A 21,244-nucleotide genomic window follows, 5' to 3' on the forward strand; every position below is an offset into this window, starting at 1 on the left:
ATCATCATCATCATCATCATCATCATCCTCTTGCCATACATCTGGGTTCCCCTGGACATTTTGCTGATTTGCCGAAAACAAGATTTTCTGGCCAAATTTCTGGACGTGTCTGGGAAAAACTGGGCATATGGCAGCCCTACCAACCCATGGTCTGCAAAAATGGCATTGTTTTGAAGCATGAAACAATTATTTGATTACAAACTTTAACTGTCTTGGGGCACAACCCATACAATCCAGAACTTTAAAGTTATTCTAATTTTCATGGGAACAATTTGTAGAACTAGTTATGGTGAATGGGCTTTCACCAACCTGGTACCCTCTAGATATTTTGGACTACAGCCCCCCATCAGCCCCAGCAGGCTAGGTCATAACTATTGCTTTCTTCCTATATAAATACACATGTAAGGCTGTCACCACGCAGCCCCCATTGGGGAATTTGTAGCATCTCATCAGAATTCTGCATTTGCATGAAGTCAGGGGTAGTTAGGGTTGGAGAACAACAAAGCAGAGGTGGCAGCCACTAGTTAATTTATAAAAATGCAACACTGACTCCCTTCTATTTCATCTTCATCATCTTCAGTAAACACTAGATGCAGGAAAATGAAAGGAAAGGTTGTGTCAAGTTTTCGGTTATCGACTGAGAAACAGCTGAGAAGAGGCTGACCTTTTCTGATCCTTTTTGATGATGTTCTGTAACAACAGCTGTTGAACTATCCTCTCTCCCCGGGTGTTTTCTCAGATAGGCATGTGGCTCAGGAACACAACAGTTAGTGAGAATTACATGTCTCTAACCAGCGAAATCCACAGAAAGCTAATCTTGTTCTTAAATGTTACTTTGAGAACAAGACTTGCTTGTACCAGATTTCATTCAATTTGTTGTGCTTTGTGGGGGACAGTGCTTTGCAATGTTTCCATTCTATATGAATTTAGGAAAAAGAAATTAGCAACACCAGAAATATGTCGATCAGAGGAGTGCATGAGAAAATAAGAAGAGCCTGGTGGATCAGGCCCAGCTAGTCCAGCAAACTGCTCTCACGGTGGACAAACTGTTGGAAACCAGGGAGCAGAAACTATTTCTGCAGGCTTTGGTATAGGAACTACTATTTAACTTTGGTGTCTAAGGGAAGAATTCAACTACCCTGTCTCAGTAGTGCAATGGGGCCTCCTACAACCTCCCATTCCACCATGCACCCCATGGCTCCCCCAAATCAACTCTGGAAAACCCCCAGTACATAGCACAGGGAGGGGGGCGAGAGGGGAGATCATACCATCAGCCAAGCAGAAACGTTTGCGCTGGCAGCACAATCACCTTAGTGCTATGTTGACTTCCACCCTGAGTTTGCTGTTTTCCTTTTCCTTCCCTGCCCCCTTTCCTTTTGTGCTGTGTCGTTTTTATTCTGAGGGAAGGCTCCCTGAAGCTAGAAAGCCTGTAAATCATCGGTGGATAAGCACTTGAAGATAAGCACCTGGAGTGAAAAGTAAAGCAAACTCTTGAGTTCTCGGCTTCTATTTTCCATCTCCGTTGTTTGGGTCATACACCGAGCAGCATTTAAATGCTATTTCTGAATTTAATTTCCTTATAGAAGAACTGAGACATAATCTTGGAAAGTGGCACCAAGTCAAGAATTTCACTCAATAACTAGGCTGAAATTTCTTCAGGATACACTTTCTGCATAATACATACAAATTGCCTGGCAACCAACCCAGGTGGGCCACACGCCAGAGGAGACTTATGGGTGCTTAAGCCCACTGGCATCCTTTATTATCCTCTATTATTATTTATTTCAGCAGGCCTACCAAGGCATATACTGCTGTTGCCTATATTTTTACTTATCTGCGTTTGAATGAGAATTATGGTATTTTATGCACATTTTAATATAGTTACTTTGGGTTTTACCTTCAATTTTATTATGCAAACCCAGTGTTGGCTGGTTCCTATTAAGGCTGGTGAGGCAAAAGCCAGTATACCTGGCAGAAGATGTGCAGCATTTGGACAAGATGCACATCCATACCTATTTGTAAACACCCAGGTACGTGTGTGTCTGGGTATTGGGTATGGGTGATGGGTGATGGGTAAAGGTAAAGGAACCCCTGACCATTAGGTCCAGTTGTGACCGACTCTGGGGTTGCGGCGCTCATCTCGCTTTATTGGCCAAGGGAGCCGGCATACAGCTTCCGGGTCACGTGGCCAGCATGACTAAGCCTCTTCTGGTGAACCAGAGCAGCGCACGGAAACATCGTTTACCTTCCCGCTGGAGCGGTACCTATTTATCTACTTGCACTTTGACGAGCTTTCGAACTGCTAGCTTGGCAGGAGCAGGGACCTAGCTCACCCCGTCGCGGGGATTCAAACTGCCGACCTTCTGATCGGCAAGCCCTAGGCTCTGTGGTATAACCCACAGCACCACCCGCATCCCACTAAAAGGCAGAGAGGCCAGGAGGAGGAGGAGGAACCAAGTCAATGACAGGCAGCGGCAGAGCCAATGATAGGTGGAGCCAGAGCCAATGACAAGCAGAGCTAACTAATTCTGGTTCCGTTTTTGCCCAAGGTGGGGGTCGAACCCACAACCCTGAGATTGAGAGTCTCCTACTCTACCAACTGAGCAGTTTAGGCATCATTCAAAATAAATGACTAATAAAATACATGAGGTGCGTAAGAACGCTTAGCAGTGCATTGGAAATGTGGGTGTAAAGAACGTCATGTAGTAATGATTCTACCCTGATCACATGCGGATGGGGGAGAAATCTAGTCAAATAGGGTGGTCATGAATCCTACTTCACAAAGGACAGTCCTCTGAATGACTCAGGACCCAGACATCTAAAAGACCATCTCCTGCCTACAGACCCTGTTGGATGCTGAGATCTGTAAAAGAGACCATCATGTTACTTTATAAGCTTGACTGCACTGTCTGGCATCACTTTCAGTGATGTCATCCAGCTCTTCCATGCAAGGGGGGAGTCTCGATTGGGCCAGGATCTGTGCCCTTACACCAGTATGGACGTGGAATCACTTCACGTGTTGGCCAAAAGCACAGAGAGGGAGACTGACTGGCTTGCAGAGCCTGGAGATCCCTCCAGGCGTACTCTCCCAATGTCTGCTGCAGCAGGGGTCATCTGAACTCCCCTGTGATGTCCAAGCACATCCTACTATACAGTGCCTCTCTTTAGCTCTCATGTCACTTAGAATCATAGAATCATAGAATCATAGAATCATAGAGTTGGAAGAGACCACAAGGGCCATCGAGTCCAACCCCCTGCCAAGCAGGAAACACCATCAGAGCACTCCTGACATATGGTTGTCAAGCCTCTGCTTAAAGACCTCCAAAGAAGGAGACTCCACCACACTCCTTGGCAGCAAATTCCACTGTCGAACAGCTCTTACTGTCAGGAAGTTCTTCCTAATGTTTAGGTGGAATCTTCTTTCTTGTAGTTTGGAACCATTGCTCCGTGTCCGCTTCTCTGGAGCAGCAGAAAACAACCTTTCTCCCTCCTCTATGTGACATCCTTTTATATATTTGAACATGGCTATCATATCACCCCTTAACCTCCTCTTCTCCAGGCTAAACATGCCCAGCTCCCTTAGCCGTTCCTCATAAAGCATTGTTTCCAGGCCTTTGACCATTTTGGTTGCCCTCCTCTGGACACGTTCCAGTTTGTCAGTGTCCTTCTTGAACTGTGGTGCCCAGAACTGGACACAGTACTCCAGGGGAGGTCTGACCAGAGCAGAATACAGTGGCACTATTACTTCCCTTGATCTAGATGCTATACTCCTATTGATGCAGCTCGGCCTGCCTGGGGCTTATGGGAATTGTAGTCCAAAGCATCTGTAAAGCTCCAAGTTAGCAAAGGCTGCTCTAGTCAAAGCAATTCACTTTCAGGTTGACCAGTTCTCTAAATCATTCCCAGTGAAATCAGGAGGACTTGGTTTTATAGGTTGTGCCTACAAAATGGTATACTGCAATAATTATGAATCACCATGGAAATAAATGTATTTTGCTTAAGGCAGCCTTTCCTAACTTGGTGCTCTCTAGACTAGGTGATATGGAAGATATCTCCCATCATGAGGATGGGAGTTCTACTTCAAAATATATGGAAGACACCAGGTTGGCAAAGGATGTGTTAGCCAATAGCAATGGATTGTACTCAATGGGCAATAATGGCCAGTGTAAGGCAGTGGTGAATATGTCAATTTCAATTTCCCTCAGGTTTTCATTTTTCCAATCATAAGTTCAGTTTTCAACATTTCTACACCAGTTTGAAATTTTTCATATATATATATATATATATATATATATATATATATATATATATATACCTCATGAAAATGTATACCATAGTATTTTTGTACAAATTTCTCCTAAAACCCAGGTTTTTGTATGCAATATTGTCTAATAGACACATTTGTTTTGGTAAAGCAATATTCCGTAATATAACACATTTTTGGTATGTTATTTTCACACATATGTGCATTTTTATCCACACTTTATTCTAGTATTTGCATTCTTGTTCAAATTACTTAAGTGGAGAACAGTACTGAAAAGGTTCTGAGAAGTGTGAATTTTGAAGGACGGTGTCAGTTTTGTTATGGAAAGTGCAACTTAGGAAGATTCACTTTCAATTGTGAAGTGAATCAAATTTATTCCCCAATGTGTAACATCCATTTCCCGAGCCACAATGTGGCAGAACATTAACTTGTTTGTGGTTGAAGATCCAGGGGGAAGGAGCAAGGCTGCTGCAGAGTTTAAAGAAAGTTAAGAAATAAATTGTTAAGATAACACTCCCTCCCCAATAAAATACACAGTTATCTGAACGACAGGTACAAGAAGTTCTCACCGTGGCAGGTCTTTAACCGTCTTTCCAAAGTCAGGATCTGAGGCTGTTTTGTGGCTGCCATCTTTCAGCTGATGGGCCTCTGAAACTCTCATGACTATGTAGCGCTGAGAACCTGAAAACATACAAAATTCAGTGTGCAACTTGCAGCTGGGGGATTTGGCCAGATTGGGGGCTCGTCCCAATTCAGAAACGTCCTCCATGCAGTGTTCAAATGGCTGGGGGTTGTAGAGAGTGCCCACTGTCCCTTCTCCAAATATCAATCTGCCTGCCAGTTCCGACCTCTGATCTCAGTGCATTTTGAGCCTGTATAGTGTCGTTGGCTAGAATATGCATCTGGGACAGGAGAGAACAGCATTCAAATCCATACATCCCCATGAATATCACTGAGAGGCTATGGGCTAGTCACTATCTCTCAGTGTTGCCTACCTCACAGTCAAGGAAGGGTCTCCTATGGAAATAATGAAATTTAAGCTTCAGGGCTGCAGAAGCAACTTTAGTTCACATTGCTTAAATTTCTGGGGTCTAGCAGACCCAATTTGAGTGGCACGACCCGAATTCATTAATTTTTTGTTGCAAATATTTCCACAATCCCATACCCTCCAAGATTTCTCTGATGAAAATAAGGACTTCCTATTCCATAATAATAATAATTTTATTATTTATACCCCACCCATCTGATTGGGTTGCCCCAGCCACTCTGGGTAGCTTCCAACATATATAAAAACATAGTAAAATATTAAACTTTTTTTAAAAAAAACCTTCCCTATACAGGGCTGCCTTCAGATGCCTTCTAAAAGTTGTATAGTTACTTATCGCCTTAGCTCGGGGGTCACATAACTCCATACCCTCCAAGATTTCTCTGATGAAAATAGAGATGTCCTACCATACCCTCCAACATTTTTCTGATGAAAAGAAGGACATCCTAAGGCAAAACGGGACATTATGGGATCAGATCAGAAACCGGGATGGCTTCTGTGAATCTGGGACTGTCCTTGGAAAATAGGGACTGTTGGAGGGTCTGCAATCTCAAAGTTTGAGAGTCAGTAGCACAGATGTTGTAAAGGTGTGCTGATCTGTCATGGAACAACCCCACTGAAGCAGGTAACAGTGGTTACCCAGACCTCATTGTTGGTCGTAAAGAGGACCCTGTGACACTTCAAGCTTCAGGGTCACAAAAATGTAGGTCTGCCACTGCTCACAGGGTAGGATTGGGCCACAAGTCATCAGCTATCTATGGTGGCCCAACAGAGACCCAATCAATGTCCTGGTTTTGCTGCCTGCACAGGCGTGCCACCAACTCATGGAAGGCCACGGGCTTTCCACCTTACACCAACCAGCAGTGGCAAAGGCTCTCGAGACAAAGGTATTTCCTAGCTCTGCTTGCAAATGTCAGGAACTGAACCCTGGGACCTTTTACATGCAAATCATGTGCTCAGCGGCAAAATACCAACCCTCCCGTGTAGAGTTCAGTGCATGAAACATTATCTGCAACTCCAGCAGACCAAGAGAAGGTCAATTGACACATCAGAAGGAGGTGAGCAGGGAAAAAATGGCATAAAAGGCAGCAGCAGGCCTGATCCAGAGGCGGAGAATTTCAGTGCCTTGTCTGCTCTGAGGTTGGCTATCCAAAAGTATCGCACAATGAAAAGGGAGGGTGAGGGAATCTTAGGACACCATGTGTGTGTCATCAAGCAAGTTGCAGAAAGCTCGTCAGCTTGTTTCAAAGTGATTTGGGACAAGGCCCGAGAGGGGAAGGAAGGCGACTGAGCAAAAGAGACGCCGGAGGAGGAAGATGCGGGGGAGAGAATTTGCATTGCTTTCATTTCTCCCCCTCCACAGGCAAATATGCACAGCATGACCCAGGTTCAAATGATAACACACAGGGCATAACAATGGCAGATTAACAAAGGCACGCTGTTCTGCAAATTCTGTTTCCTTTCCCTATTCGTCTCCCAGGGCTCCAGGATTCAGTCGGTCTGCTGCCAGCTAGCTGGTACATCCGTGCTAGGCCATGGTTTGGTGGAGCATAATGTACAAACAAGACCACTGGTTATTTTGTATTTTGATTAACAGAATGGTAAGCAGAATGAACTATTTCCCAAGCCTTACCATTTGTTATGCTGCCTATCTGTATTGTCCAGCCACATGCTGAAAGCGAATCTGACCACATTCTTAAGAGCATCATGGGAAACTGCCTTATTCTGCGCCACTTTGTTTGTCCATGAAGTCCTGTATTGCCTACACTGGCTTGCAGAAGCTCTCTAAAGTTTCAGGCTGGAGATGCCATGGAACAGAACCTGGGACTTTATGCATGCAAAGCAGGTGCACCAATGCTATGCTATGGCCTCTTCTGCTCCTCATCAGGACAGGAGGGGTTCAGTATTAGTATCCCTGCCACTTGGCAGCCTTCCACTCCCTTGAGAAGGGCATGGGCTGCTGCGCTGCAAAATGAGTTTAGTTGGGACACTATTGACCTACCTGGCAGGCGATGAGGGTAGCCCAAGATAGGGATCGAGATCAAAAGGGATCCAGCCCCTGCACCCAGGAATCCAATCCACCAAGCTCCAACCCACAGAGTATTGTCGGGTGTAAGATCAATTCTGCAGGTAAAGGGCAGAGGAGCAAGGTTACTCATTTATGACAATTCTCTTCCCATATTCTGACAAACTGACGTCAGCCAAGAACAAGCCAGGGATGAACTAGACAAAAATAATATGATGATGTCATAGTGCCCCTACTTCCCAGACAGGTGGAGACTTTTGGAAGTGAGGGAAGCATTTTGCAATGATTAGAAATGAACCTGAATTCCACTTGAGTTGGAATTTAGCAGGCTGGGCTCACGTCAAAGCTCAAAGGCCCACCCTGGGATTCAAGATTAATAGATTGCAGGCTCAACTGCTTAAATTAATGTAAGATGAAAGTTTCTACGCAAGATCGAAATACCAAAACAGAGCGAGTGAGCAGGGTTTTTAATATCTGCCAATTGCTTTAGCAAAATTATCAGCACAGGTAAAATGGCCTCCCTTTCTTTTTAACCAAAATAATCTGTGCATTTGGCATATGCCCTTAATTCGTAGGACCACTTAATTGCTTATTGCTGCAGTAATCACTCCGTGAGCAGTGCTTTGGCCAGAGATAAAAGCGCTCCTGAAAAATAGCAAGGTGTTATCCTTCTGTCTTCCCAAAGGTGCCCTTGACCCCAGAGAGAACCCTTGAATCACCCTTATGTTGAACAAAATTTTTTGCATGGGACTTCCTTGTAGAAACAACCATGAACAGATAAACCTTCCAAAAGGAACCATTTGGTTACCTGGACCATTATTGTCTAATGTTATGGTTGGTAGCTGTCCAGGGAATGGCCAGAAGTTTTCCCCCCCAAGCCCTACCAACGGGAAATCACATGTGACCTTCCACATCCAAGTCATCTGTTCTGCCATGCAAATATGGCATCTCCTTTAGCATCTAGAGTACCACAGTTGTACTGTAATGATTAGGATGCCATAGTACCTGGAATGTACCTGAATTGTGATGTTTTTGCTCCTGGTTCACCTGATTAACCTGATGTCTCTCCAGCCCTGATGTTCTCCTGTTCTGCCACCTGGCTTACCCTATGCTCTGGATTCCTTTTTATCCCCAACTTCTAGTTCCTGGTTCCAGGCTGCTGTCTCCAGCCCTGCCTGGTCCAAAGACTGAACCTGAGACTTTCAACATGGAATATAATAAGAGTATCAGGAGAACCTTGCTGGATCAGGCCAAAGACCCATCTAATCCAGCACTATGTTGTCACATTGGCCAACCAGAAGCCTCTGGGAAGCAACAAGACCTTCTCCCTACTTGTGATTCTCAGCAACTAGGATTCAGAGGCATGTTGTCTCCAACAGTGGAGGTAGAACATAGCCAGCAGGACTGGTAGCCATTGATAACCTCACCCTCTTTTGAAAGCCCTATACGGCCTAGGACCCTCATACCTATGGGACCACCTCTCCTGGTATGTCCCATGGAGGACCTTACGGTCTTCAAACAAAAACATCTTGGAGATCCCGGGCCACAGGGAGGTTAGGCTGGCCTCAACCAGAGCCAGGGCTTTTTCGGCTGTGGCCCCGATCTGGTGGAACGCTCTGTCACAAGAGACTAGGGCCCTGCAGGACTTGACCTCTTTCCGCAGGGCCTGCAAGACAGAGCTGTTCCGCCAGGCCTTTGGCTAAGCCACAGTCTGACCCCCTCCCTTGGTAATCCTCATAGAACTCTAGCCCAATGGTTGCCATTAATTTGATTCTGAATTGTTTTTAGTATGAATTGATTTTAGAATGTATTTCAATTAATTGTTGTGATTTTATGTAAGCTGTGTCACTTTTACTGTTGTTAGCTGCTCTGAGCCCTGCTTTGGCCGGGGAGGGAGGGATATTATATATATATATATATATATATATATATATATATATATATATATGAGCTATGCATGCTTCAATATGATCCAAGTCATCAGAAGTGTATGGGCTAAGATTCTGAATGGATGTCATTGGAGCTTCCTGTGACTGATGATAGAGGCCTTCACAATTCTTAAGCTCTTGCAGCAATAAGCTAATATTTAATTAATAAAATAAATAAAATCAGCAGTTTAGGAAGAACACAACCATCACCGCTATGGGGCTATCATCTACTGGGGCTAGAAAGTTGCAGCCAATTGAAGCTGATCATAGGATCATAGAATTGGAAGGTTCGAAATGACCACGAGGGTCATCTGGTCCAACCCCTTGCAGTGCAGGAAACCTTTGCCCAATGTGGACTCAAACCCATGATTCTGAGATCAAGAATATCTTACTCTATCAACTGAGCTTAGATGCATGACAGGACCTGTATGATACTTGGACTTAGGTATAATGTATTAAGTGATTTTCTGAAAATATTGGAGTTGAGCTACATTTTGTGTTTGAAGCCTGTTTTTGAGTTCAGCAGGATGAGAGCATTTTGCTTGTGTCTTTACTTTAAAAAAACAAAAAGCCTAGGTAAAAGGTTTAACAAGAATTTGCTGTGTCCAAGATAAAGAATGCTAAACTTACTGTCTTCCGATTTCAGTGTAAATGTTCAGAAAGATCCCTCCAACCAGATAGCCAGCTGCAGGACCCAATATGGCAGCAGTGTAGAAAATAGCTGGAAAAGAAAGATATCATGAGAGACACTTGAAAAGGTTCAAAGTTCTGAATTCTAAAGTTTTGCTGAAGTTCAGATTTTTTTTGGGGGGGGGGAATTCATTGCAGATGTACCATCAGTTTCTCCAAGTTCCCAACATTCTCTCACTATCACTGGGGAACAGATGTTCGTTCGCCCACATTAGTACTGCAAAGGGAAAGCTTAAGTGCTGTTCGCTTATTAATTTTTGCCATAGGTGGGTCCAGAGACAGAGGAGAAATTTGATTCAGATTACATTTAAAGGCGAATCTGTGTAATTCTCACTCTCTGAAACAGTACAAGAAACGAAACACAGCCATCCTTTGAAATTCAGACTGCTCCAACTTTGGCAGTTCTCCAATCAAGCAATGTATCCAAAAATGCATATCCTGCATTAAAGTGTGAAAAAATCACATAAAAATGTATTGTTTCAGAGGGAAATGCGAAAATTGCATACAAAGATGCACATTTGGAGAATTTTGCACTCAAACGCTGATGAATTCTCATGAAGACTTGCTTTTTTAAAAATAAAATAAAATTGCAAACAGAAATTGAAATGTGGAGAACTGAATTTAAGACTTAATAATCCTCTGTGCAAATTGCACTGAGATGGTGGCTTAGAAGGCAATTATAAAATTAATGGTAGTATTAGTAGTAGAAATAATAATAATAGGACTGCAATTAATTCACTGTGCCTGAATAAATCTTAGGGCTTACCCCTTCTGTAGATGACAAGAGGAGGGATGTTTCTTGATTCCATTTTGTGGCTGATGAATGATACGCAGGCAGCCGCAGAGGGAAAACTCATTAACTCCTTTGCATTGCACAGCTCTTCAGCACTCAAGCTGGCTAATTGCTACACCTGTGACTAATGCTTCCTTTTGTGTGTACTATAATTCATTGAGATGGGGCAGGGAAGAGCATTGTGTGACAATGCTGCAAGGATCAGGCTTGCCTTGTGGAGCTAAGCATGTAGTCTGCTAGACAGCTGGTGCTCTTGCACAAGGAGGCAATATAAGGATAAATAATAACTAATATCTTATCCTACCCTCCAAATCTATCCAATGGGGCAGGTGTGTGGGAAGGAGAAAGCAACACCAACATGCCCTCCATGACAGAGGAGGGCTGTACTGAGGAGGAATGGTGGGAGCCTCCCCCTCCCCCTGCTCCTGAATCTTCCCAGGAGCAGGAGGACAGTATAGATTTGGAACAGTGGTTTGCAGAGGGGCACAGTTTCAGAAGGCAGTAGCTGGGAAATACTGGATGGGGAACAGCTAGGAGATGAAACACTGGGAGAGAGAGGGTTAACAGATCCACTGTCTCTGGAAAGCATTCATCCGCTCTCCCCAAGGTCAAGAAGAGCTGAGAAAGTGGCAGAAAAGAAAGGACACAAATCACAGAGGGGACAAGCTCAGATTACAAGACGTAGCAGTGACATGGATTCATGGGGACGTAAAAGGGTGGGATTCTTAATTGGGAGCACTGCCCTTTCTTGGAGATGGGTTCTTTGTTCTCTGGCTGTGATTATTAAAGTTTCTAACTGGTAAGAAGACTCCTTTCCCTTTGTTCTGCTTATCTACTGGCACGGAGGGAGGAAACCGATTCCTTGAAGCCTGACACTTACCAATATACACGGGGGAATAGTTGGACTTGACATTTTCATCCAAATAGGTCACTCCAAGAGTGTATAATGGCGTTGCTCCGATCCCGTGTAGGAACTGTCCGAGCATGAAGACAAACCGGTAACTGGAGAGGCTGGAGACGCTTTCTGTGCACCCTACGCTCTGATTGGAGGAGCACATGCCAATCTCCTCCGAGAAATGTACTTCGTATTGGCTGGTAGTGAACTGGGGCAGCGCAAAGATGACCGACCCAATGCCCATGATCAACACCCCCCACCCCAGCCACCGTGGTTTGTGCCCATTCCCCCCAAAGTAACTGACAAACGTCAAGCACACGCAGGCGGCGATGTCGTAAGAGCTGGCGATCAGCCCGCTCTCGTAGCTCCGGAGATCGAACCGCCGCTCTATGGAGGTGATGACCGTATTAATGAAGCCATTCACAGTCATCCCCTGGAGGAAAGAAGCCACGCAGAGGAAGAACAAGACCCCCTTGGGCGTGTTGAAGAACTGTAAACAACTCGGCGTGAAGGCTCCCCACCCGCACACCAGCACTTCCCCTTCTGAAGAGACGTATTTAATGCCTTTGCTGAACTGGCTCTTGTTTTCGGGTCCCTCGTCACAGAGGGGTTTAATGCAGGAGTCCGAAGGGCTGTTTGCGCTGGAGTATAAAGTGCCATTGCTCTCGGAAGTGTTGCAAGATTCCTTGGGACTGGTCGTATCAAAAGTAAGGCTGTTCTCTGCTGGGTTGGACGGGCTGGAGAAAATGAGTTTCTGGGTAAAGTTGAAGCCATTTTCTCCTGCCAAGTTGTGAGGCATTGCCATCAAAGAGGAGCCAAGAGGTGTGTTGTGCTTTTTTCTTTTTCTTTTTTCCCCCCTTCCCCAGGCTGGCTTGTGTTCTTCTAACAGTGGGCGGAGGTCTTGGCTTTCAGAAGGGGAGAATTTGCAATAAGTGCACCGACAAGTATACAGGCAACGCTGAGACTCTGAAACCACTTCATTCTGGAAAGAAATAATCAGATGGAATGAGGAGGTGCACTTTTTATTTTATCACATTACATTCTTATCCTGGTTTTCCTCCACGAAGCAACACTCCAAACCATGCATTTTATCTTTTTTTTAAATAATAATAATAATTAGTAAATTAAGATATATTGAAATAAACACATACAATATACAGTAAAATTAATAAGCGTAACCAATACAAATGCATGTAGAAATAGAAATAGAAATATTATAGAATTTAAATGTAGACACAAAGGGGAGGAAAACCTAAAAGCAACTGAGAATCTTTACACAGTATGTGACTGTCCGAAGGTCATCTAGCGAGTGACCACCAACTTGGATGGCTGTAAAAAAGAGTTACACAAATTCATGGAGGATAAGGCTGACAATGCCTACTAGCTATGTTGGCTATGCCCTGCCTCCTGGCTATATGCCTCTAAATGCCAGTTGTAGGAAACCATTGGTGGGGTTGTGCTGAGGTCCTGATCACTGGCTTCCCATGGACATCTGGTCAGCTATTGTGATTTTGTTGAGATTCGTGCATTGCAGAGGGTTGGACCATGTGACTTGTGGAGTCTCTTCCAAATCTACAATTATGTGATTCTATGTGTTTCTCACAGGTCAGGCCATGGTGTGGTTGCACTTTTAGCCCCAGACATTGCACCCACTTCCTGCAACAACAAATCTAACCAATCCAACTCAATGGTGCAGTGTTGGAAAGTGTCAATCACTTCTTCTCCTACCTATCTTTCCACAAGGGCCGACACTGATGCCGAAATCCAGCATCGCTTGAGCTCTGCGAGTGTAGCTTTCTCCCTATTGAAGTGCAGGGTGTTTGAGGACTGTGAAATTCACAGGGAAACCAAAATGCTGGTTTACAAAGCTATTGTACTACCAACCTTACTGTATGCTTGTGAAACATGGACCACTTAAAACCCCATCTCCAATGCCTCAAAAGATTCCATCAACAGTGTCTCCAAAATAATTTAAACATCTCTTGGAAACACAGGCGAACTAATGCCAGTGTACTGGAAGAAGCAAAGATCACCAGTGTTGAAGCAATGATTCTTCAGCATCAACTTCGTTGGACTGGTCATGTTGTGTAGATGCCTGATTATCGTCTTCCAAAGCAACTACTCTATTCCAAACTTAAAAATGGAAAGCATAATGCTGGTAATCAATGAAAGAGGTTTAAAGACTCTTTTAAAATGCAGTATAGACACCAGTAACTGGGAAACACTGGCCTGCGAGCGCTCCAGTTGGAGAACAGCCTTTACCAAAGGTGCCATGGTCTTTGAAGACACTCAAACTCAGGACAAAAGGAAGAAAGGTGCGAAGAGGAAGGCACATTTGGCAAACCCTCACCATGATCAACTCCCACCTAGAAACCTATGTCCCCACTGTGGAAGGATGTGTGGATCCAGAATTGGCCTCCACAGTCACTCATGGACTCCCTGTTAAGATCGTGTTCATGGAAGGCAATCTTACTCAGCTACAAGTGATCATCAAAGAAGAAGAAGCACTTTTAGCACTTTTTAGCCACTTTCTGCATCAGCTGGGCACTGCACATGGTTTCTATGCAGACCATGGATGTTCTCACTGTGTGGAGCTCCTACACATGAGTAGGATCTGATCCACTAGGATTTCTTTATAGTCAACTGTGCACAGCACATGGTTGTGGTAGGAAGCAGATAGGATGTCACACATTAGCAGCTGATGAAATGTAGGGCTGTTATGCAACTAGTTCATATTTAGGATCATTTCATTAAGGATGTTTCTCTATTTCTCCTTTGAAATAGGTCAAGTTAATCCTATGGGGACACTTGTAACACAAGGACACTATAAGGAGAAGCAATACTTCCCCTGCAAAAAGGATAAGGATGAAAGAAATGCAGGAGGGAAAAGAAAACAATGTTTTAGAAGAGAAGCCCAGATGGAATTCATGCGTTCCATGGATATGTTATTTTTTGGGGGGAAAGCGATATATAATGGATCATTTTCCTGGGCTTTTAAGCTGTCTTCAGAATAGAAAAGGTTCCTTTTGTGGAGTGTTCTGACTGGCAATAAATAGGTTCACTCTTTGTCCCATCTCAAAGCTGTGGACAGTGCAAGACTGGGGTGCAAATATATTTTGCAGTAGTTTGCATGACTTTATTAAAATACTAATTAAATACTAATTAAAAGCAGAGCAAAGCAGAGCAAAAGCAAAAGCAGAGACATCACCTTGCCAACAAAGGTCCGTATAGTTAAAGCCATGGTTTTCCCAGTAGTGATGTATGGAAGTGAGAGCTGGACCACAAAGAAGGCCGAAGAATTGATGCTTTTGAATTACGGTGCTGGAGGAGACTCTTGAGAGTCCCATGGACTGCAAGAAGATCAAACACATCCATTCTGAAGGAAATCAGCCCTGAGTGCTCACTGGAAGGACTGAAGCTGAGGCTCCAATACTTTGGCCACCTCATGAGAAGAGAAGACTCCCTGGAAAAGACCCTGATGTTGGGAAAGATGGAGGGCACAAGGAGAAGGGGACGACAGAGGGCAAGATGGTTGGATAGTGTTCTCGAAGCTACAAACATGAGTCTGACCAAACTGCGGGAGGCAGTGGAAGACAGGAGTGCCTGGCGTGCTCTGGTCCATGGGGTCACGAAGAGTCGGACACGACTAAACGATTAAACAACAACAACGAATTAAAATACTACTTAAAAGTTTGCAGAAATGCCACACTTTCTAACTCATTAGGGACATAGGAAGCTGTCTTGCATTAGCCAGAGTAGACAACAGTGTGCTAAATGGTCCAATGGAATGACTTGGTAGAAGGCAGCTACCTCTGTTTCTGCACCGTCAGACCATCTGATTGGTCCTTCTGGCTCAGGATTGTCTACACCAAATGGCAACAGCTCTCCAGAGTTTCAGACAGAAGTCTCTCCCAAACCTACCTGGAGATGAGAAAGACTGAACCTGGGACCTTCTCCCTACAAAGAAGGAATTCTAACACTGAGCCACAACTCTTCCCCTAAGATGCCTTTAGATGATGTTGCTTTCAGTCCACATATAAGCACAGACAGCAATACCCACGCAGTCCATGGAAATAGTTTGGGATGCACAATTTCTTTTGCAATGGAGATGGAAATTAGTAAACGGTCTCAGCCCTGTATACCTGAAGAAGCGTCTCCATCACCATCGTCCAGCCCAGTTACTGAGCTCCAGCTCTGAGGGCCTCCTGCCAGTTCCCTCACTGTGAGACATGAAGCCATGGGGAACCAGACAGAGGGCCTTCTCTGTAGTGGCACCCACCCTGTGGGACACCGTCCCATCAGATGTCAAACAGATAAGCACCGATTTGACTTTTAGAAGGCATCTGAAGGCAGATCTGTTCATGGGAGTTGTTGATTCTAGATTCAGGTAGGTAGCAGTGTTGGTCTGATGCAATCGAAATAAATGAATAAAATTTTTAATAATTGTCCAGTAGCACCTTAGAGGCCGACTAAGTTTGTTCTGGATATAAGCATTCGTGTGCATGCACACTTCTTCTGTAACTGTTTGATATTTCTATTTCAAAATACTAGACTGTCTTTGTCTAGCATCCTTGCCCACCACCATGTTAGTAAAGTGAACCGCCCTGAGACCTGCAGGTATGTTGTTGTTGTTTAGTCGTTTAGTGGTGTCCGACTCTTCGTGACACCATGGACCAGAGAACGCCAGGCACTCCTGTCCTCCACTGCCCCCCGCAGCTTGGTCAGACTCATGCTGGTAACCTCGAAAACACTATCCAACCATCTCGTCCTCTGTCGCCCCCTTCTCCTTGTGCCCTCCATCTTTCCCAACATCAGGGTCTTCTCCAGGGAGTCTTCTCTTCTCATGAGGTGGCCAAAGTACTGGAGCCTCAGCTTCACAATCTGTCCTTCCAGTGAGCACTCAGGGCTGATTTCCTTCAGAATGGAGAGGTTTGATCTTCTTGCAGTCCATGGGACTCTCAAGAGTCTCCTCCAGCACCATAATTCAAAAGCATCAATTCTTCGGCGATCAGCCTTCTTTATGCTTAATAATAATAATAATGTTGCTCTTGAAACTTCTCTCAAGTTTGAATTTAGTCTTTCAAAACACCTTGAAGAATTTCAAAAGGAGTCCAAACATAAGGTTCCTATTGCTGCAACAGTTGCGTTCTGCTAGCACAGCAGGATTTCAGATTACTCTCTTCCTCCTCCTCCTCCTCCTTCTCTGTGTACCCCAAAATCAGCTCTAGAGGGTCTCCCAACCAGTAGTAATTGGCAGAAGAGGGAGATCTCAACCTGTTCTGCTCCTGTACCTTTTAACAGCAGCCTGATTCTGCAGAAATTAGCAAATGGGGGTTTTCTTGGCATGGAAACAATGCATCATCAGTTGTTAACATCTCCAGATAAGACTGCTGTTAAAGGCACCAATGTAGCCTCTGATTTTTATTTTTATTTTAAGTTGGTAACTAATTCTCACACAGCAAACTTTACTCTCTTCCTTTCTTTAAACATTGTGAGAAGATTATGAGGGTTACGTGCATCAGGCAACCCATTAAAAGAGGGATAGCCACACTCTTTGGGCCTGTCGGCACACTTGCATTTTTGAGGGAGTGAGTCCCGTTGCCTCTGATCACTTTTTTGCCAACCCTGGGAGACAGGAAGTGTGTGCATATACATACCACTTTCCCAAGGAAACCGGGTAAAAGTCAGATCCAGCACAATTAATCTGAGCCTTGAAAAAAATATTATACTGAAAGAGGATGGTGGGGCAAAGAGAGAGGAGCATCACTTTTCCAATTTCTTCATTTGGTTCTAGACATTTTTCAAAGATGAAAAGCTAACCACTATAACTGCCTCACTGTGCCACATTAGCAGTCCCTGCTTTAGACTTACCGTATTTTTTGCTCTATAAGACACACTTTTTCCCTCCTAAAAAGTAAGGGGAAATGTGTTTGCGTCTTATGGAGTGAATGCAGGCTGCACAGCTATCCCAGAAACCAGAACAGAAAGAGGGATTGCTGCTTTCACTGCGCAGCAATCCCTCTTGCTGTTCTGGCTTCTGGGATAGCAACACAGAGCCTCTTCAGGGCAGCAGAAAGAATGTTTCCCCTGCCCTGAAGACGCTTCGTGCAGCTATTCCAGAAGCCAGAACAACAAGAGGGATCGCTGTGCAGCGATCCCTCTTGCTGTTCTGGCTTCTGGGATTCAGAATATTTTTTTTCTTGTTTTCCTCCTCCCAAAACTAGGTGTGTCTTATGGTCTGGTGCATCTTATGGAGCGAAAAATACGGTACATAGCAGCTTGAAGATGAGTGCAATGTGGGGGCAGAAACTGGCAACATTGAAAACCCAATAAATATTAATTTAAAAAACCCCACAACTTGTCCCCTAACCCCACTGGCCTTGGAAGCAGCGGTTTAAGAAGCGCTCCGACAAAGCTTTTCATCAGAGATTATCGTTTTAATCAGCATAACAAGTCACGGGGCCAATTAAAATCCTCCCCTGAAAACTCAGCTGCAACTACTCAGCGCAATGAATGTTATGAGTTAGCTGCCAAATGGCATGTAAAATAATCCTATTTCCCAAGGCATTTCTCAGTGGTAGGTAATCTTCTCTTTCACTCTTGCTGGCTTTGTGACTTTGATAAGGCATTACTATAGCAAATGAGATCCGCTCTTATCTTGTGTTTTCTCATAGCCGGGAGAGGCTTACGCCCAGCAAAGTGAAATTAGTTGCCGTCATTGGATGATGTGGCAGAATATAATGCGAGGCCTTGAATATGAGGAGGAGGAGAAAAGTGAGATGCAGAATTACCTGCAAAAGCATCAGAGAACCCAACTCAGATTTGTACATTTGCAGCTTGGTAACCACTGAAATTGTGGAACTATTGGGATGCTACGACATGGGCACAATGTCTACGAGCACAATTCAAAGTGTTGGTGCTGACCTTTAAAGCCCTAAATGGCCTCAATCCAGTATACCTGAAGGAGCGTCTCCACCCCCATTGTTCTGCCCGGACACTGAGGTCCAGCTCCGAGGCCATTCTGGCGGTTCCATCCCTGCGAGAAGCCAAGTTACAGGGAACCAGGCAGAGGGCCTTCTCGGTAGTGGCACCCGCCCTGTGGAATGACCTCCCACCAGATGTCAAAGAGAAAAACAACTACCAGACATTTAGAAGACATCTGAAGGCAGACCTGTTTAGGGAAGCTTTTAATGTTTAATAGACTATTGTATTTTAATATTCTGTTGGAAGCCACTCAGAGTGGCTGGGGAAACTCAGCCAGATGGATGGGGTATAACGAACATGAGTTTGACCAAACTGCGGGAGGCAGAGGAAGACAGGAGCGCCTGGTGTGCTCTGGTCCAAGGGGTCACGAAGAGTCCGACACGACTAAAGGACTAAACAACAAAATGATGCCAAGAGCTCAGTGAACAAAGGTTGGGATCAAAATGTAATGAAAACAACATGTAGTGACTGCATGACTTTTGATTAAAGCAAGAGCATAAGAACAGCCTGCTGGATCAGGCCCACAGCCCATCGAGTCCAGCATCCTGTTCTCGCTGTGACCAACTAGATGCCTGTGGGAAGCCCACAAGTAGGAATTGAGTAAATTTGCATTCTCCCCACCTGCAGTTTCCTGTAACTAGTATTCAGAAGCATTCCTGCTTCCAGCTGTGGAGGCAAAACGCAGCCATCATGGAATCAACTCAAGGGACTGAAAAGGCAAGTAACACCTGTTAGCTTGGATATTGTACGAATTGGGAGAAAGCAGGTCTCGGCCACAAGGCTACTTCTTTAATCTCTAAAGCCCTGCAATGTGCATCTGAGACCACAGAAACGGGGAGATGAGTCAGTTCCCAGTTCTGCTATTGCGTTGCTCATTTTGGTAACCCACACCTGACTTCCAGTCAAGCAACCAAGTGGTTCAAAGTGTCACCTAAATTTATCTTTATTTTTCTTAGAGTCATAGAATTGTGAAGTTGGAAGGGACCAAAGGGACATCTAGTCTAACCCCCCCTTCAAGGGTGACCCCCTCCTCTTCTTTAGGAGAAGGGGCCACAACCCTTTTTGGCCCTTTCGGATACATTCGCAGACTAGGTAAGCTGTTGCCGGCACCACACACACACACCACAAACTGTTCCATGGGCTACAACAAAGTGCTGTTTTTGAGCCTGGTTTCAGAGCAGGGAAGGGCAGGGTAGGCGACCAAGGGGAACCTCTGTGGGTATGTGAAGACCTATGGGGATACATTGGTGACCTCCACTTCAGGAAAGGATCACCGGATTCTGTTCTCTAACCCAGAGCTCTGGGTCTCCCCAAATGACTGAAATTGATAGGGGGAAACTCCACAAGTTTCAAATCCCAAATTCTAAGTCCAAATCTCACCATTGAACATAAGATGTTCCCTGCTGGAAAAGGCCAAAGACTTATCTTGTTCAGCATCCCATTTTCACAGCAGCAAAAGGGACGCGGGTGGCTCTGTGGTCTAAACCACTGAGCCTCTTAGGCTGGCTGATTGGAAGGTCGGCAGTTCAAATCCCCATGACTCTGTTGCTCTGTCCCAGTGCCTGTCAACCTAGTTCGAAAGCACGCCAGTGCAAGTAGATAAATAGGTACCACTGCAGAGGGAAGGTAAATGGTGTTTCCATGTGCTCGGGTTTTCCATTTAAAAATTCAGAAAAGCATGATATTTTTAGATGTTCCTGTTTTATCTGTAAGCCGCCTTCAGTTCTTGTCGATAAAAAAAGGACAGGATATAAATAAATATATAATAATAATATTTGCTGCTCCACCAGCAAATTAACATGTGGCCCCTAGAAGGCTGCCCACTAGGGCAATGTGGCCCTTTGAGCCAAAATAAATTACTCACTCTTGGTTCCTCTCTGCAATTCAGTTTTGTGTCAGGATAAATAAAATAAATATTTTCAGCCTGATTAATTTGGGACACCTTTTTGGACAAGCAAAAAAAAATTTCAGCTGAGAAAGTTGATCAATTAACTGTTGCAGCCTTAAATAGATTTAATGGAATAAAAGAAAAGAAAAATTTTGGAAACTTTTCCTGCAATCCTACATATGTCTTTCTCAAAGAAAGTCCCTTTGAGTCTTTTGAGGGTTTTTTGAGGGTTTATTCCTAGGTAAGTAAGGCTGCAGCCCAAGTCATTTCCTTGAAAGCTGATTTCTTTTTTTTGGATGTTCTCAGAGAGCTGCGTCTTCAAGGCAGCATTGAGCCTGCTATTTTTGGACGTGCTCATGAAGAACCTGAGCGAGACCAGTGAGAATATACAGCCTGTTCTTGCTGAATCAAGGGCTGTGATTTGATTTGGCAGAGTCATTAGAAGCCATTAGTGCTTTGGAGCAACTAATGCACTTTTGCTGGAAGAATTAAAGTTTATTAGCAATTTGCTGGGACTGGAGGATGCAGTGGAGGATATGAAAAGAAGAAGTAGAAGAAAAAGGATCCACTTCTGGTTTGAGTAATAGGTTGCAATCTTATGCACAGTTACCAGGAAGTAAGTTTCGTTACCAGGAAGTAAGTTTTGTGGAACAACTTAGGTCTCACTTTTAAGAAAGCATGCATTTAATGCACTAGTTAGTAGTTAAAACTTTTCAAAAGAAGACTGCACC

The 21,244-nt window shown here is 44.4% G+C and overlaps 1 protein-coding gene across 2 annotated transcripts in view; it reads right to left on the reverse strand.

Moving 5' to 3' along the window:
• SLCO4A1 (solute carrier organic anion transporter family member 4A1) overlaps window positions 1-21,244 on the reverse strand; it is a 59,535-nt gene that overhangs the window by 12,719 nt on the left and 25,572 nt on the right. For both annotated transcript variants that reach the window (XM_079979207.1, XM_079979208.1), the window contains exons 2-5: window positions 11,627-12,623; window positions 9,894-9,984; window positions 7,312-7,433; window positions 4,834-4,945 (exon numbers count right to left, since the gene is read on the reverse strand). In XM_079979207.1, the coding sequence (XP_079835333.1) occupies window positions 4,834-4,945; window positions 7,312-7,433; window positions 9,894-9,984; window positions 11,627-12,446 (1,145 nt within the window). In that variant the 5' untranslated portion in view covers window positions 12,447-12,623. The remainder of the gene's footprint in view (window positions 1-4,833; window positions 4,946-7,311; window positions 7,434-9,893; window positions 9,985-11,626; window positions 12,624-21,244) is intronic.

This window comes from Podarcis cretensis, assembly GCF_951804945.1.
Source record: "Podarcis cretensis genome assembly, chromosome: 6".
In the NCBI taxonomy this organism is placed as follows: Eukaryota; Metazoa; Chordata; class Lepidosauria; order Squamata; family Lacertidae; genus Podarcis; species Podarcis cretensis.